This window comes from Xiphias gladius, chromosome 22 (assembly GCF_016859285.1).
Source record: "Xiphias gladius isolate SHS-SW01 ecotype Sanya breed wild chromosome 22, ASM1685928v1, whole genome shotgun sequence".
Lineage (NCBI taxonomy): Eukaryota > Metazoa > Chordata > Actinopteri > Istiophoriformes > Xiphiidae > Xiphias > Xiphias gladius.
The window spans coordinates 1,712,949-1,729,641 of NC_053421.1; the positions used below are offsets into that span (position 1 = coordinate 1,712,949).

Genomic DNA, 16,693 nt, shown 5'->3' on the forward strand with positions numbered 1-16,693 from the left:
CTCCCTCTGTCTGTGTCTGGCTTACAGTCGACATACTGTATATGTGGTTTGGAAAACAGCCATTCGCGTAAGCTGACATTGCCTGTTGTGTGTAGTCGGGGACTTTGACCTGAAACCATACTGCAGTTAGGTTGCACTAGAGACCAGATCAAATTGTGCAGACAGATTGTACTGCGGGTGGCATAGTGTCACATTGTCTATAAAACATGTTTTTAATACAAACAATTATTTAAACAGTTATTTCGCCATGTAGTAAAACTCAACTAGCATGTCATCTTCTTAAAGTTTGCCTCTCGGTACAAAGGATTAACAGCTTGTTATTCTTCTTAGAAAAATGAACATCAATATATCACAAAAAAAACATAAATACACCTTCCAATGCTCTGTGGATGGATGGAAATCCTGACTCACCATGTGTAAGTCTGACAAAAAGACAGAATCAACCTGCTTTTCTATTTTATACAGTATATACTTATACTATATATTTAGATCTTGTAACATGTATGTTACCATTAGTAACCTTTTATCATAATTGTTTTACTACATTACTAACTCACTTCAGACAAAAAAAAACAGAATGAAATGACTCAGTTCATCTACAGAACAGTCACTAAAAACAGTAAGTTCAGCCACACATGAATATCTTACATTCATATCTGTAAAAATACAGTGGCATGAAAAGGTTTGGGCAAGCCTGGTCAAAATTTCTCTTACTTTGTGAAAGTAACAGTAGTTAAATGAGTAGAAGATGAACTGATCTCCAAAAGGCATTAAGTTAAATGTGAAAAGTTATTATCAACATTTTAAGCAAGATTAGTGTATTATTTTTGTTTTGTAAAATGTTAGAGTGGACAAAAGGAAAGAAGCACCTTATCACGTTTACCTTATCACATTTTGCGCTCTCAGATAACTTTTACCAGTGTGACAGACCTTAATTATCATGTTAGGGCTATGGCTTGGTCACAGTCATCGTTATGAAAGGCCAGATGATGCAAATTCAAATCTTTATAAATACTCTGACTCCCCAAACCTTGTCCCAACAATCAGCAGCAATAGGCTCCTCTAAGCTGCCTAGCTCTCTGAAAATTAAAATAACTGATACCCTCAAAGCAGGAGAAAAACAGAAACAGTGGAGGTCAAGTTGAGGTCTGGAAGACCAAGAACACTTTCTGACAGAACTGCTCGTAGGATTGCTAGAAAGGTAAATCAAAACCCCCTGTTTGACTGCAAAAGACCCTCAGGAAGATTTAGCAGACTCAAAAGAGCAGTGTATGCAAGACGGCCCAAAAATCTCATAGAACTAGAAGCCTTTTGCAAGGGAAAATGGGTGAAAATACCTCAAACAAGAACTGAAAGACTCTTAGCTGGCTACAAAAAGCTGTGATACTTGCCAAAGGGGGTGTTACTAAGTATTGACGATGCAGGTGCCAGAACCCTTTTTTCGGGCCTTTTTCTTTTTTTGTTATTTTGAAACTGTAAAAGATCGAAATGAAAAAGTAATCTTGTGTGAAATATTAAGGAAATGTGTCATCTTTAACTTTATGCCTTTTGGAAAGCAGTTCATCTTTAACTTGCTTAACCAATGTCCAATGTACCCCCCCCCCCCCCACACACACACACACACACACTTGGCCAGTATATGTTTTACTTTATATATATTTCACTAGCCCGGCAGCCAAAAAATGAAAATAACTTTTTTTCAATAATTTGATAATTATAAGGGCCTTAAATTTGCAACAATTATGATAAAAGACATTTCAATCATTCCTTTACACCATAAAACATTAGTTAAATATTTACAGTATCATAGTGTACAGTACATTATAGGGATTCCATTATTATTATTATTATTATTATTATTTTTATTATTATTATTATTATAGTTATATGAGACCTGCCTCGACCTGTTCCGAGTCAGTCTTTCTGGGTGTGTACATTTTAGCACATTTTACACCGGAGTGCATACAGAACCAGGGCTATATGACACTGGAGTAGTATCCAAATTAATATTGAAGAAAGGGTCATTCAAACGATCTGGGACCCTCCCCCAAGCATTGAAACAGCAAGTAAAAACATTTTAATAACTCTGATTACTAACTTACTAAGAGTTGGTAATTTCATTTTTGCAAACGGTTTTCCTGGATATGGCGCTGCTAGCTAGCGACAAGGTGAGGAAATGAAGCCAATAAGGTAAAGAACACCCTACCTAAAGTAAAACAATGTCGAGGTTCTATCATACTGTTGGGCTGTTTTGCTGCCTCTTGCACTGGAAGCGGTGAAAGTATCAAAGGGAAGATGTAATCAGAAGATTACATCTGGAAACTTAAAGTGAAATGTGTTACCCAGTGTCAGAAAACTAGGGTTGACGTGAAGGTCTTGGGTATTTGAGCAGGACAGCGACCCAAAGCACACATCCAGCAACACAGAAGAATGGTTGAAAAGGAAAAGATGGACTGTTTTAAACTGGCCAGAAATGAGTCATGAATTAAATCTCAATGAAGCCAAAGGTTTGGAGAGAGCCATTCCAAAAAGGACTCCTGCAAACTTAGAATAGCTTGAATGCATAGCAATGGAAAAGTGGCAGAGACTACCAGCAGACAGGTGCAAGAAGCTTCTAGATGGCTACAAGAAACGTTTAGAGGCTGCCATTGTTGCTAAGGGTTCTGAAACCAAATATAAGTGAAGGGTACCAATAATTATGTCTGGGGTAAATTTTGTGTTTAGATTTTTTTCACTATTATGCAAGTTTTGTTTTTTGTTTTCTTTTGATCAATAACCTTGGATATTTCATTAAAATAATTTGATCATAAAAAATTGGTTAATTTGTATTTATTTATGAAGATAATCTAAATTCTGTACTTAAAACTCAGGGGTGGCAATAATTTCAACGAGGAGTGTAGTTTCACAATGACATTACTGCATATCCACAGAACTACCACTCCTTGTTTCAACTTGTTCTAGCTAAACCAAAGTAAGTTAGGTACTGACAATTCCTGGTAGGTGCTTGGTAAGCATTTGTAGTTTGTTCTTCTCGTCTTCTCTTTTCTGGATTCATCTTGGTTTAGAAAGGGGCTTCAGTGGTTGACCACCAACTTGGATGAGTACTCAGTGCATGATTAACCAAGATCTTTTCATGGATTGGTTAAAGCTTTTGGTGCTACCTGCACAATGAATATATGTGAGGTCTGTCGGTACAAGTCATGTAACTTTTTAAAGTTTGGTGAGAAATACTGAATGTAAACTAGAGCTAGCACAATAAAATCCGCTGGGACAGTATATCGACCAATATTAGTTTGCTGCAGAGTATTGTGCTTGACACTCTACGCACGAGTGCCACTACTTCCCAACCAAGCAGCGTGTCCATTACCGAGGTAAAGATCCTATGTTATAATAACATTAGTACCAGGCAGGCAGGCTTAGCAGATTTTTTTCTTTGACTAAGTCCCCAGGTTTATTAAATGAATACAAATGCTTTACAAATAATCTCTCATTTCATCCATTTAGATGATGACAGACAGATTGTTGCTACAGCTAGCTCTGAGGCTACAGCCTGCATTCTGACTGAGATAATAAAACAGTTGCATTGACGCTGAAAACCTGTATAGGCCACAGATAACCGTTTTCCTGCTGTTGAAATTTTTGGCCAACTATTATTCCAGCCAACTACATTAACTAATGATTTTTGTGATAAATTGTACAGATTTTCTTACCGCATGATAGTAGTAGTGTGATACATAGGTACTAGTGACTTTAAGTATTTGCAGATTAAGCCTACTCACTTTAGCCGAAAAAAAATTTCAAGATCTTATGGTCATAGTGCATCACAACCTGTATGTGCATCCAACAGTTATTTTTCTTGGCTTCTTATTTGTGGTAGTCATCCCACCCTCTTTGTCAGTTATGACCATATACATACCTGGCATCTTAAAATGGTTGATTATTCCTGGGTGTTGCTCAACTGTTCTCTAATTGGCAGTGTTAAGAGATCTGTGTGAAGCCACACAAACCCTTATACTTTACTAATATGGAGCACTGCAGTATCAACAGAGGCTAGTTGGAAAATCCAAAATTGCGATATGGCTGGATAATTCACCAGTGACCAACATGGTGAAAATATAAGACTGCAACTCAGCATGTGACGAATAGCTCTTGTGCTCTGAACTCAAAGCCCATCAGATTGCTCACAGCTGCTTCAGTTTAGCACTTCAATCTGGCCATATCTCTTCTTCGACTCAGAGAAGATAAACATTTATTTCCTGTGTCTAAAAATAATCTGATGCCATTGCTCATGCCCATGAAACCCGCTCATTACCATTGTGTCAATTCAAATAACTGGACTGAAGTAACAGTGGCTTTTTATTTTTGAAAAGTTTTAGTTTTCACCTCTTACAGTTTGTCTAATCTGATCTACTTTTAACAGTGTGTGTTTCATTGTCTATAATAATCAATTCTGCAATATCTTCTGGGGGTGTTGTCAAAACCACAAACTAAATGCTGTAATATGCAGAAGAAAATTGAGAAAACAAGGACATAATTTCTATGTAGTCAACAGTGCCTCATTAACCTGAAAAAGAAACCAATGTGGACAAAAAATTTGGTCAGGCTTAAAAAAAAAAACAAAAACCCACCCTGAATATTTTCTTGATTAATCTTGGCTACAGTAGTTGGAAAAACTGTGCATCTATGCTGCTTCAAAAATCCCCTCAGTGTATTTTGAGAGAATTAATTAGTACAAAATTAGGATTGTGATCTTCTAATATACATGGTTAAGTATGCAACTACTAATTTATTTGCCTACTGCCTAATTCATCTTGAGTGTGGAACATGCGTTGTTTTGTGTAGCTGGACTGTACTGCTCTGCAGCTGGGCTACTCAAACTGCTTTAAGGGTTTTAGTCTCTGCAAACTACTGGAGCAAATTGGTCTGCAGGGCCTGGAATAAATCATAGTGGCTACTGCTGTGTTCCAGTGCGTTCCAGTTTACAATGCAAAGCACTGTCATCCAGAACCACTGGGAGGAGGAGTTTTACAATGGTTGATAATAAAATGTAAATATTTGGTAGATTTCTTTCTTTTGTCTTTTTAGCTTTGTGACACATTCACGCATTAAATAACACTGCAAAGGCTGATGTGTTTCTTTATTTTGCATTTTTCACAATGCATTTATTGACACTACTGACTAGTTGGATATGACACACAAAAACCAAAGATAATGTGTGAGAACTCTCTGGGAATATAGTATGGATGTAGCCCCATGGCTAACTGTTTAATGTCTGGGCTGCAGAAACATTCCATCCTGTACAAATGAACCATCTGAAAGTTTTCATTGGTAGCAATGAGATCTGGAGTATCTTCTTGTAGCCATGTCTGTGTGAAATACATAACACTAAACTCATGGGAGTCCCTCTAATTCCTCACTAGGTCCTTTAGCTTCGACATCTTATTGTACAGTGATCTTACGTTGCCCATGATGATAGAAGGGAGATTCGCTCTTCTCCATCAGTCTGTTCTTCTCTGTGTCCTCCTCTTGAGTTCTAATGGGGTATCTGTTGTTCTTGTCACCAGCTTCAGCGCGATCAGCTGGTACCCGATGTAATCAAAGCAACTGTGGAGATGCTGTACAATGGTAGCATATAATGACAGAATTAATGCCAGTGTGAAAAAAACCCCCAAAAATTCTCTCTACTGCCATGTTTAGAAAGGGTGCAACTTAAATAAGTTACTAGTCAAAATTTAAACAAGTATGACAAAAGAAGAAAGCTAAATGGAAAAATAAAAAACAAGCAGGAGCAACTGCAACAGGCTACATGAACAGTTGGCGCATCCGCACAAAGAAAGAAAAAGTGCAGAGCTGCTTCGGGCTTCACAGGAGGGCAGTGCTGTCGAGCCAGTCAGAGAGTTATGCCAGAAAAGTAAACATAATTGTGCTGTAAAACAGAGATTTTTTTAAACTTTACCTTCTACCTGACTGAAATGTTTTCATGTTGATTTACATACCTTTCGTGGGAAAATCCAATTATCTCAGGTGAATAAATATGTTAGGACTGAAAGTTGGCTGTAAGCAAATTATATTTATCATCAATTTTAGAAGTATTTCGTATGTGTTGATTTTTTTCTTACTTAATAAATGCAACAATGTAAAACAAGTGCAAAACAAAATCAGGTATGACACACATTTTCTGTCCCAAAAATAAATAAATAAATAAAATGCAGCCACAGTGGGGTTTCTTTCTTCTCCTTGTTTAGCCAGGAGGCAGATTCTGTTGAAGTTCATATTCTGGATCCACAGATTACAATATAAAGGGAGGAATAAAAAGTTTGGGAACCCCTGGTCAAAAATTTATGTTAGTGAATAGTTAAGTCAGGGTCCAATTAACTGATGGACCGATGGCTCGATGGCCTAGGAAAAGTAAAAGTTTATGCAGGGCAACTGGATTGAGGGGGTGAGGTTATGCAAATTTTTAGCTCAAGGACTATTGGCTATCCGGTTTACATTAAGAAACTGCATCAAATTCTAATTGGCTTATAAAGCTGGGGGGACATCTTGTTGTGGGGGACCCTAAGGAATGGCAGAAGTAAATGACTTCACAGCTTTTATTTTACACTTTCAAGTTTATAAAAAAACAAAACACAATCGAAACCCATTTTCACAATATGGTACTCTTTAAAATAACTTGTTGGACACCTCCCCTTAACTTTTGTTCCACTTCTACCAATATGTTTCCTTCCCTGATTCAAACTGCTACCACATTCAAATTGCACAGGCCTAAGTCCACGTCATGTCTACTTCCTATTGGCACTAAAAAGTTCCTCCAAAGCAGGATTCATGTGTGCAAGAATGACCACTCAGCCTGGGAATGCCAGTCGATTGACAACATCACCCTTCAAAGAATAGCAAGAGCGATATGGAAAAGAAAAAGGAAAACAAGGGGGATAAAAATAAATACATGACATAAATATATAGATTAAAAATATATAAATAAATATATACAGAAATAAATGAACAAATAAATGAAAATGCTTATAATTATTTTATATTTTATTTTTCTTTATGTTTCCACATTTATTCTTTTATCTCTCTTTGTTTTCATATTTATTTTCTTATTCTTTTACAGATCTTTCTTTATGGCACTCCTATGATTCCGTGGAGTTGAGGCTCAAGAGTATGATAGAACAAAAAACACCTGAAAATTATTTGGAAGTTGAACAAGTTCAAACCTTTCATGGTTTTCTGTGCCCCTTTTGCTTTTTGCTTGGTCTGATCAGTTAATGGTGACAGAGCTGGCAAAACCAGCTGTAAAGCTGTTGATTCAATACTGGAAAAATCTATGGTGGCTGAGAGAGCTCAAAGCAGTGCAGCTTAACAAAACGCATGCAAATGGACAAAACTGAAGCTAATTAAGAAAACATCATCAATTTGAAAACAAATTTGCTGCAAATACACACATGACCAAATACAGAAAGTCGGGGACGGTCTCATTTTTTAAGTTATGTCACAATCTGTTCACACATTAGCAATGAAAAAGCAAATTGTAAAATGCTTCACATTCTATGGTACCTTTTAAAGCAAAGGACTATGATGTGTTGTATTTGTCTGTGTAATTTTGTACCATGATTGCATTTGCTCTCACAAATTCACTCATCTCTTTTACATTATTTACAGTTTTACTGCAAGACACAGCCTAAAAATATAGTTTTACTGATAACATACAATTTTTTTTTGACATTTTTCCATCAAGCCGATACAGTTTTACTAAGTCAGTCCATACTATGCCATATCTGAATTATCAACCTTTATTTTTTTAGTAGTTTCAATAAAATGTTAAAAAATACATAAAACCACAAGATAGATTAAGGAAATTCAAAAGAGACATGTTTTGCTGTACACGTTTATGACATCACCCCCATCAACACGTACAGACAGACAAAACTACCCTAGCTCCTGTCTTTCTCTCAGTGTGACTTTTGGGTGGTGATTGTGTGGACAGTGTTTTGAGCCAGTCACATCCAAGCAGAACACTATGTTCCTTCGTTTCCTGTCATTACTGTACAAACCACATGGACTGTATACACACACACTCAGCCTCCTTTCCTCTAATTGCTTCACACACATCACTTACACTGAGATGTGTCAGGACTGGGATTTAGTCAGTTCATTGCCTGTTGATATCCATTGTTGGGTAGTGGGATCTATCACACACCTTCTTCTGGGAATGTTTGGTTAGCTATTGTACACTGTGTGTGTGTGTGTGTGTGTGTGTGTGTGTGTGTGTGTGTGTGTGTGTGTGTGTGTGTGTGTGTGTGTGTGTGTGTGTGTGTGTGTGTGTGTGTGTGTGTGTGTGTGTGTGTGTGTGTGTGTGTGTGACCAATAGTGGGAGAAAATAAGAGCAGACAGCCTTGTGTGACTTCAACTTCTATACAGGCGCTCTCTGTGTAGGCACCAAGGGAAAGAAAGGGATGAAACAAAACATCCATTTGTAGGGAAGGCAAACTTTGGTTAGAGTACCACGTATACTGAGAGTTCAAGAGAGCATCCTTTTTTGCTTTTCTGTAGCACTGGTGGGCTATCTGTTGCTTGTAAAATTTGGTGTGTTATTATGTGTGCATAGTGCAGACACATTCTCTAAGTACACACTTGCTTAGGTTTTGGGACTGTTAGTCATGCAGTTGTGAGAAGGAAATGTTGAATGAAAACACAAGTGCCTATTGTTTTCCTTGTAAACCCACATACTGGCAGCATGGAGCTCACACGTAACAATATATATTGTGTCCGATCTGTTTCCCAGCATTACTGTACTGATTGGTTCATTCTGGCTACTGTAAAATTGACTACTTTGTGTTTGTACAGCACTATGCTAGGTGCTGTTTAGGGTATGTTTTTCAATTTACCGGGATGCTAATTACTTGTTTTCCTTTGTAAGAGAAATAGAAATCACTTGACAGCATCAACACAGGTTTTTTAGATTTTCTTGTCCCAAGTTTATTAGTGTGCAGGATACTTTTACAGAGTGTGATTTTTAGGGCGATTAATTTATGTCATTAGAAACATCAAAGAATGTAACAATTAACACAAATTTCACTCTGCTGTAATTTGACATTTATTTAATACCCGCCCAATTTACTCCTGTTTTTAGCCTGCAATAAGACTGGTTCCGCCAATTACAACAGCACAGCTACATGCCAAAATAACAACAATGACAAATCACCTTACTGTTTACGTCTCATAAAGTCCATATAAACTGCGCTCAGATACTGGCACTTCACATCCAGTCTGCAGTCTAATTGGCACATGTTCCTATAAATAAATGCTTACAGTCCACTAAGGTGCACAGGTGCTGGAACCAATAGCTGGTAATGGCAAGTAGTTTGAATATTACTGTTTCGATGTCTGTGAATTTTGATTATATTGATGATTATATAGATTAATCTGAGCAAACTTATAGAACCTTCTGACAGTGGGTATGGGCTTTTCTCCTCTGTCCACAGACACATCTACAGTACTTCAATTGCATGATTAATATCAGTGTGGCTCTCCTCACAAGTGGGGCTCATCTTATCCTTTTGTGTTCCAAAACTTTATTCAAATAACTGCAGATATTTTGATGGGACAATTTTCACACAATTTTTTTTCATGTTTTCGTGCATTTTATTTGTGTCGTATTCTACGTAAAAAGTCTAAGGCTGGTCATTTTTCCACCTTTTTACTATTATCAGCATTCTCATGAAAAGACCAATACCAACAACAAAATGATCTTACTAACAAGTATTCGACATGTATCTGCAGCCTGATAAAGTGGATTGCTTTATGCCATAAAATTCCCAGTGTCATCCAAAGCGTAAAACATTAAAGAATCATACAGTTGCATTTGGATGACAGCAGTGTAAACACCGTACAACTGCTGGCCAATGACAGATCAAAATTGCAGTTACAGATTTGTTTCAGCATAACGGCACTGACCATGTTCATTGTTATAAGGTAATTATGACACACACTTAGTTTGCAACAGTTAGTAGGCAGAGCAAGAAGTGTTTTATCTTCAAGAGGACCTAATGGCTTCCTGGATTCAGTGAAACACAGTGAGCCCTAGGCCTCTTCTTTTGTCAAAATATTGACATTGTTTAGGTCTTGTTGAAGAAAATAGGGAGTGAAATAACAATTAATTCATAGGTATTGATCAACAGCAATGCCATCACACATCCATTTTTGTTATTTTTTTCCTCTGAGGCAGTAAAAACCGCGCTTATTCTCATGTCAAGCTGACTTTGTGTCATTTGTCATTTTTTAAATACACGAGTACTCTGTTGTACTGTCTTGTGCGTTACACTTTTTTATACAGGTTCACTTTATTATATAGAGAAATAAAATGTTTGTTAAATTTAATTTGTTATTTAACCAACTTAGCAGTGCAGTGTTTGTTATCTGTGTGCTGTCAGTGTGCAGATAGTCAGGCCCTCCCTCCCTGCTCCTGCTGCTGTTGGTTGTAGTCCTCAGGGAGCCTGGCTAGCTCTGACTAATCACCAGTATGACTGACAGATAGCAGAGCACCGCTCTGCCCACCCTGTTAGCCTGTAGCCTTGATTGCGTAATCTGCTCTACACTTTACTGCAACACTTCAGGATTTGATAGAATTGGAAAAAATTAATTCACTGGAGCCAAAATTAGATGATGGTTGCACAGTTTTCTCAGCTTTAGTCTATATGTGTGAATATGTGGGTGAGTCTATGTGTGCACAGATATTATAATAAGCCCTACCCCAGTAAAGGTACTTATTTAGCTTTTTGTTTTTGTTTCACTTTTTTATCGACACACATTGTATCTTTTTACTCATCGTCAGTCTATCATCTACAAAGTCTACAACCTCAAATTTGTGCCTTATTTGTTTGTCTTATTATAAAGATGACAAAGATGGCTTACTTGTTGATGCATTAAGCTTTTTTCCTGTTTTAGTATGCCTACTAGATTCCATATCCCACTTAATCCTAATAAGGTGCAACCGCAGCTTTTAACAGTGTCTTTTGTGTGGAATTTAAGATGCCACTTGACCAGCTGTAGTTTCACATCCTGGCATCTGTCAAAGTAAATGTCTCACACATCTCTCACAGCACATTATACACCGTATATTGCCAATGCCTCCATCTGCTCCTACTCGACATACCATGTGACATACCAAGAAAACATATTGAACTATACTTGAACAACAAACCCTGGTTCAGTAGACATCTGAAACATTGGCTATACCATGTAAAGAAAGCGTTCACCCAGGGAGACTGGTGGCATATTTACAAACCCTCTTGCAAATGACTGTCAGGGCTTTAAAATTCTGTGACACTGGACACATAGGCAAAGCCCCTCTACATTCACTCCCCTCTGCATGACAAACAGGCAACTTTCAGCATCTCCCCATTTGTACTCACATAAAAGAAATACATAGAAAACACTGCTAAAGAGCTATTGTCCAAATTCAGAAAGATTTAGGCAAAAGTTTTTTTTTATATTGCTTGGAAAAAAGAAATAAAGATAATCGATTCTAGAAGATCTGTAATGTTACAGTGGAAGACCATGAATTCCTGGATGAAAGATGCAGTAAAATCAAAACATTTGTACGAATCTTCCCACAGACAACCAGATATTGAAGTCCATTGTCCATTTTGATTTGGCTGACAAATCCTCTTGGTGCATGAGTTCTACCTGCTGGTAGAACTTGTAGCCTGAATTTCCACAGCAGCATTTGGACATAATTTATGCATTGACAATCACAAAGAGATTATATAGTATACTTTAGTCTTAAAATTTCACCACTGTATAGTCAATGGTTGCCAGTCCTACATTGGAACACCCAAACATGCCCTTTGAAGTAACCCAAAAACTACAATTTTATTGTTACTGCTTAAGTTCATTTTACTTCCATAGAAGAACAAAAACAGTAAGCTAAACAAATCTGATCCTATTCCACCATAAAACAAACAGTTCAACACTTGCATGACAAGAGTGTGACGATCTTAACATAGTGATGAACAAAGCCCAGCAGTCACCCCAGTCACTCATCAGTTGTTCTGACAACATGGTCCTGATAGGTCTCTTACCTCAGGCTGAAGGGGCAGGCAGCAGGGCAGGTGGTGTCTGTCTAGCACCTGGGGAGCAGTCAACCAGCACCAACACATTTCCAGCATGCAGATGGGATCTTCAAGACCCAGCAACACCTGTTTCTCCTGAAGTAACTAATTTAATCTGTCCTCACTTTCAACATAATGTAGCATATTTCTGGGCAGAACAGATTCAGATATTTCTGAGGTGTGATGCATTCCAAGCTACCCCAAAAAGATTCAAACCCCCTTTAAATGCCAAGGACTGACAGAACCAAGGAGGGAACTGTCTTACTATAATTTGTGTGTCTGAACACACATCCATCACTCCCCCTCCTTCTGATTGCCTCTCTTCCACTCTCCTCTAAACAAAGAACTCTTATCAAAAGAAACATCTCTGCTCCCAAAATGCTGCAACGTCATTACTATCTTACCTTTCTTATAGTTTGAATGTGTAAATTTGTACTCTTACCTACATTAGAGATTTGCTATCAATTATAGTAGAATTCTGCAAGTTGTATGTCTGTTGAACTCATGTATTAATAATTCAATAACCATTAGGGATAAACGTGATGTTTGGTCTCATTGTAATTGCCTGGGCATCAGGACATCAGATTTTCATTCAATGTAGTTATTTAGTAACAAAAACAGTTACTTAACAAATTGTCTTAGAAGTAAGACAATTAAGCATCTGGCATCTGGCCTTTACTGGACAAACTTATCATCCCTTATCACAATTTATCATTGCTTTTACCAGCTGTTTCCAGTGACAGCCACATCTTTTGTCGTATTCACCTGTTGCATAATTTCCCTGCCAGACTCTGGTTCTACATTTATATATTCATTCACTATAGCATCATTGTATGTTTAGTTAGCGTTTTGTTGTGTCGTTGTTGTGTCGTTCTTTTAGTAGTGTGGTCGTTGCCTTTGTTTTCCTTAACTTACTTTTAGTCACCTTACAAACCCGATTCTTTGTTGCTTGTTCTACCTAATTTCAAGTTAATTCTTTCCTAAAGTTAATTTGTGCGTTATAGACACTCTTGACTGATCACCAAGAGAGGAGATTTATTAGTGTTATTATGCCGACTCTGAGATTATATCATTGGATGAATAATTCTAGTGGTTCATCATAATAAATCTGATTAATGCCATTATTTCCCCAAATTAAGCTAATTTTTCCTACACCAACATCCAGGTACGGCTCCCTTACACTCTAAAGCAGGACAAATGCTCAAAGAAAATTACTCAGGTTACCAAAGTAAACCAGCAACAACCAAAACCAAATGTCCAGTTGGTCAGATGGCGACCACATCCCTTGTCCACACGTCAATAAAGCTGTTATTGGCTGATATTTTTACAGGACTTCCGTGACTTTAATATTCAGATTAATTTAAATTATGTGCTCTCTATCTCTCTTCCTTTTTCCTCCCTTCCTGTCCATATCCTCTCTTCTCCTCATGGCTCTAGTCTGATAGACCGTATGCTTCAGAGGGACCCCAAGCGGCGAGCATCCCTGGAAGAAATCGAGACCCACACCTGGCTGCAGGGGGTTGATCCATCCCCAGCCACCAAATACAACACTCCCCTGGTCTCCCACAAGAACCTGTCAGAGGAGGAACACAACAGCATCATCCAGCGCATGGTGCTTGGAGACATCGCCGACCGAGAAGCCATAGTTGAGTAAGTTGCTATGGGTCTCACTTCCTCTTTAGTGTACAAACTGCAATATACAGTAAAGTTGGAAAACATGCTTACTATTTTTTGCACACAATGTTAGCGCCCCTTGGTTGGCAAGAGTTTGTAACATTGCTTGCGTATAGGCTTGCTGTTGCACCCTGCCCCCAGCTGATAAAGACAATATTTTCTTTTTTGCTGGAAATTACACCTAACATGTTTTACTGCCTCAGAGGAGCTAGATTTATGATGAATGAAAATTAGTTGAAAGTACTACTCGAATGATCACTCAATCTGTGTAAAGCATGACAGTCAGCATTCCCAAAATGCAGTATATCCACATAATTCTGTTCCGTAATTCTGTATAAAAAACAGCCAGCATCCAGTGACTCAAAACATATCCAGGCTGCTAACAAAAACCAGGACTAAGTTCAGATTGAAAACAGCACTGCATTTAAAAAAATGCAATGGGTTGTGTTGGTTTGTGTGTGTTCCTGGTATAGATGAGATGATACACTACATTAAGGAAATCCAGTTTACATAGTTGATCTATGAGTTTGAGAGCTGTAAATGACATTCTGGTTGTGTCCTTCAAATTTTGGCAAGAGGGATATTTGGGAATCCAAATCCACAGCCTTGTTTACCTATTATGACCTCTTCATTTACTGTATAAAAATGTAGACATGGTAAGAGTAAAACATTTTTTTTGCTTGACCTTTTTACCTAACAACTTAGAAGTAGGTTTTTAAGTGCTCTAAAGGGTAAATGAGTTCTCAATTCAAAACTTATATCAAACATATACATCTATTAAAAAAGTATTTTCAAGACTGTCATTAGTACAGTGGCATGAAAAAGTTTGGATCCCCATGGTCAAAAGTTCTGTTACTTTGAATAATTAAGTGAGGAGAAGATGAACTAATCTCCAAAAGGTATAAAGTTAAAGGTGAAACATTCTTTTCAACGTTTTAAACAAGGTTAATGTATTATTTTTGTTTTGTACAATTTTAGAGTCAAAAAAGGAAAGGAGCACCATAAAAAAGTTTGGGCAGGAAAGAAGCACCATAAAAAAGTTTGGGCACCCGATTGAGTTCTCAAATAACTTTACCAAGGTCTCAGACCTTAATTATCTTGTTAGGGCTATGACCTGTTCACAATCATCGTTAGAAAAAGGCCAAGTGATGCAAATTTCAAAACTTTATAGGTACTCTGACTCCACAAACCTTGTCCCAACAATCAGCAGCCATGGGCTCCTCTAAGCAGCTGCCTAGCACTATGAAAATTAAAATAACTAATCCCAAGAAAGCAGGAGAAAGGTATAAGAAGATAGCAAAGTGTTTTTAGTTAGAAGTTTCCTCAAGTTTGTAATGAAAACCAAGAGAACTCTCTGAGAGAACTGCTCATAGGATTGCAAATAGGGCAAATCAAAACCCCCATTTGACTGCAAAAGATTTTCAGGAAGATTTAGCAGACTCTGGAGTGGCGCACTGTTCTACTGTGCAGTGACAATATGATTTTCATGGAACTGTCGTCAGAAGAAAATCATTCCTCTGCCCTCACCACAAAATTCAGTGCCAGAAGTTTGCAAAGGGACATCTAAACAAGCCTGATGCATTTTGGAATCAAGTCCTGTGGACTGATGAAGTTAAAATAGAACTTTTTTGTTACAATGAGCAAAGGTATGTCTGGAAAAACAAGGGTGAGAATTTCATGAAAAAAACACCTCTCCAACTGTTAAGCACTGGGGTGGATTAATCATGCTTAGGGCTTGTGTTGCAACCAGTGGCACAGGCAACATTTCACTGGTAGAGGGAGGAATGGATTTAATTAAATACCAGTAAATTCTGGGAGCAAACATCACAGTGTCTATAAAAAAGCTGAAGATGAAAAGAGGATGGCTTCTACAACAGGATAATGATCCTAAACACACTTCAAAATCCACAATGGACTACCTCAAGAGGTGTGCAAGATGAAGGTTTTGCCATGGCCATCACTGTCCTCTGACATAAATATCAGCGAAAAGCTGTGGATAGTCCTCAAAAGAGGAGTGTATGCAAGACGGCCCAAGAAATCTCATAGAACTAGAAGCCTTTTGCAAGGGAGAATGGCTAGAAAAAGTTTTTAAAAGCTATGATACTTGCCACAGAGGATGTTACTAATCACTGACCCTGCAGGGTGTCCAAACTTCTGTTTCGGGCCCTTTTCCTTTTTTGTTATTTTGTGTCATCTTTAAATGTATGCCTTTCAGAAAGCAGTTCATCTTTTACTCGCTTAGCTATTCACAGTAACAGAAAGTTTTACCAGGGCTGCCCGAACTTTTTCATACCACTGTATACAATCAAACAACAGCATTGTCATTGCTAATCAACACAAATATGTAATAAGAAGAACAAACAGAATAAAGTATTTTCAAATCCATGTAAGGCTTTGTAAAAAACACTTAACGGGAGATTATGAAGTAATTCAGCTGTGAATAAAATCAGTGAAAACTAGACTCACAGCCTGTATACAGCACCATGCAATTACACAGATAGCAGTCACACTGATCAATTTTGTGCGTCCATAAAATTTTACTCAACCTGTTACTGTCTCACTTTACTGTATTCACGTGTGACGAGCCATATCACACAAAACAACACTAAAAGCATGCTGACAGCTGTTTAAGTTAAAGATACTTTGACTCTCTTCCCCTGCAGTTATAAGAGAAACCTGGTATGCTGCTACACTCTGAGAAAGAGAGCTGCATTGGAGGACATTAAAGGAATAAAAGAGGGAACAGCTGTTGATTTTTGATCCTGAAATGTGTGATTTCAGGTTCCCACTTGTTCCTCTCAGCCTTGTTTCACAGTTCACCTTTATCTTCCTCTACAGAGCTACCTGTGGTTTGACGGAGAGAAACACACATGCAGTATACACTGGAGCCCAACGGATTCATTAGT

General features: G+C 37.8%; 1 protein-coding gene across 1 annotated transcript in view; it reads left to right on the top strand.

Annotated features, from left to right (window-relative positions):
• Positions 1-16,693, top strand: part of snrka (SNF related kinase a) — a 65,654-nt gene that overhangs the window by 32,774 nt on the left and 16,187 nt on the right. Inside the window, exon 4 of the mRNA XM_040117135.1 lies at positions 13,551-13,763. Within this exon, the coding sequence (XP_039973069.1) occupies positions 13,551-13,763 (213 nt within the window). The remainder of the gene's footprint in view (positions 1-13,550; positions 13,764-16,693) is intronic.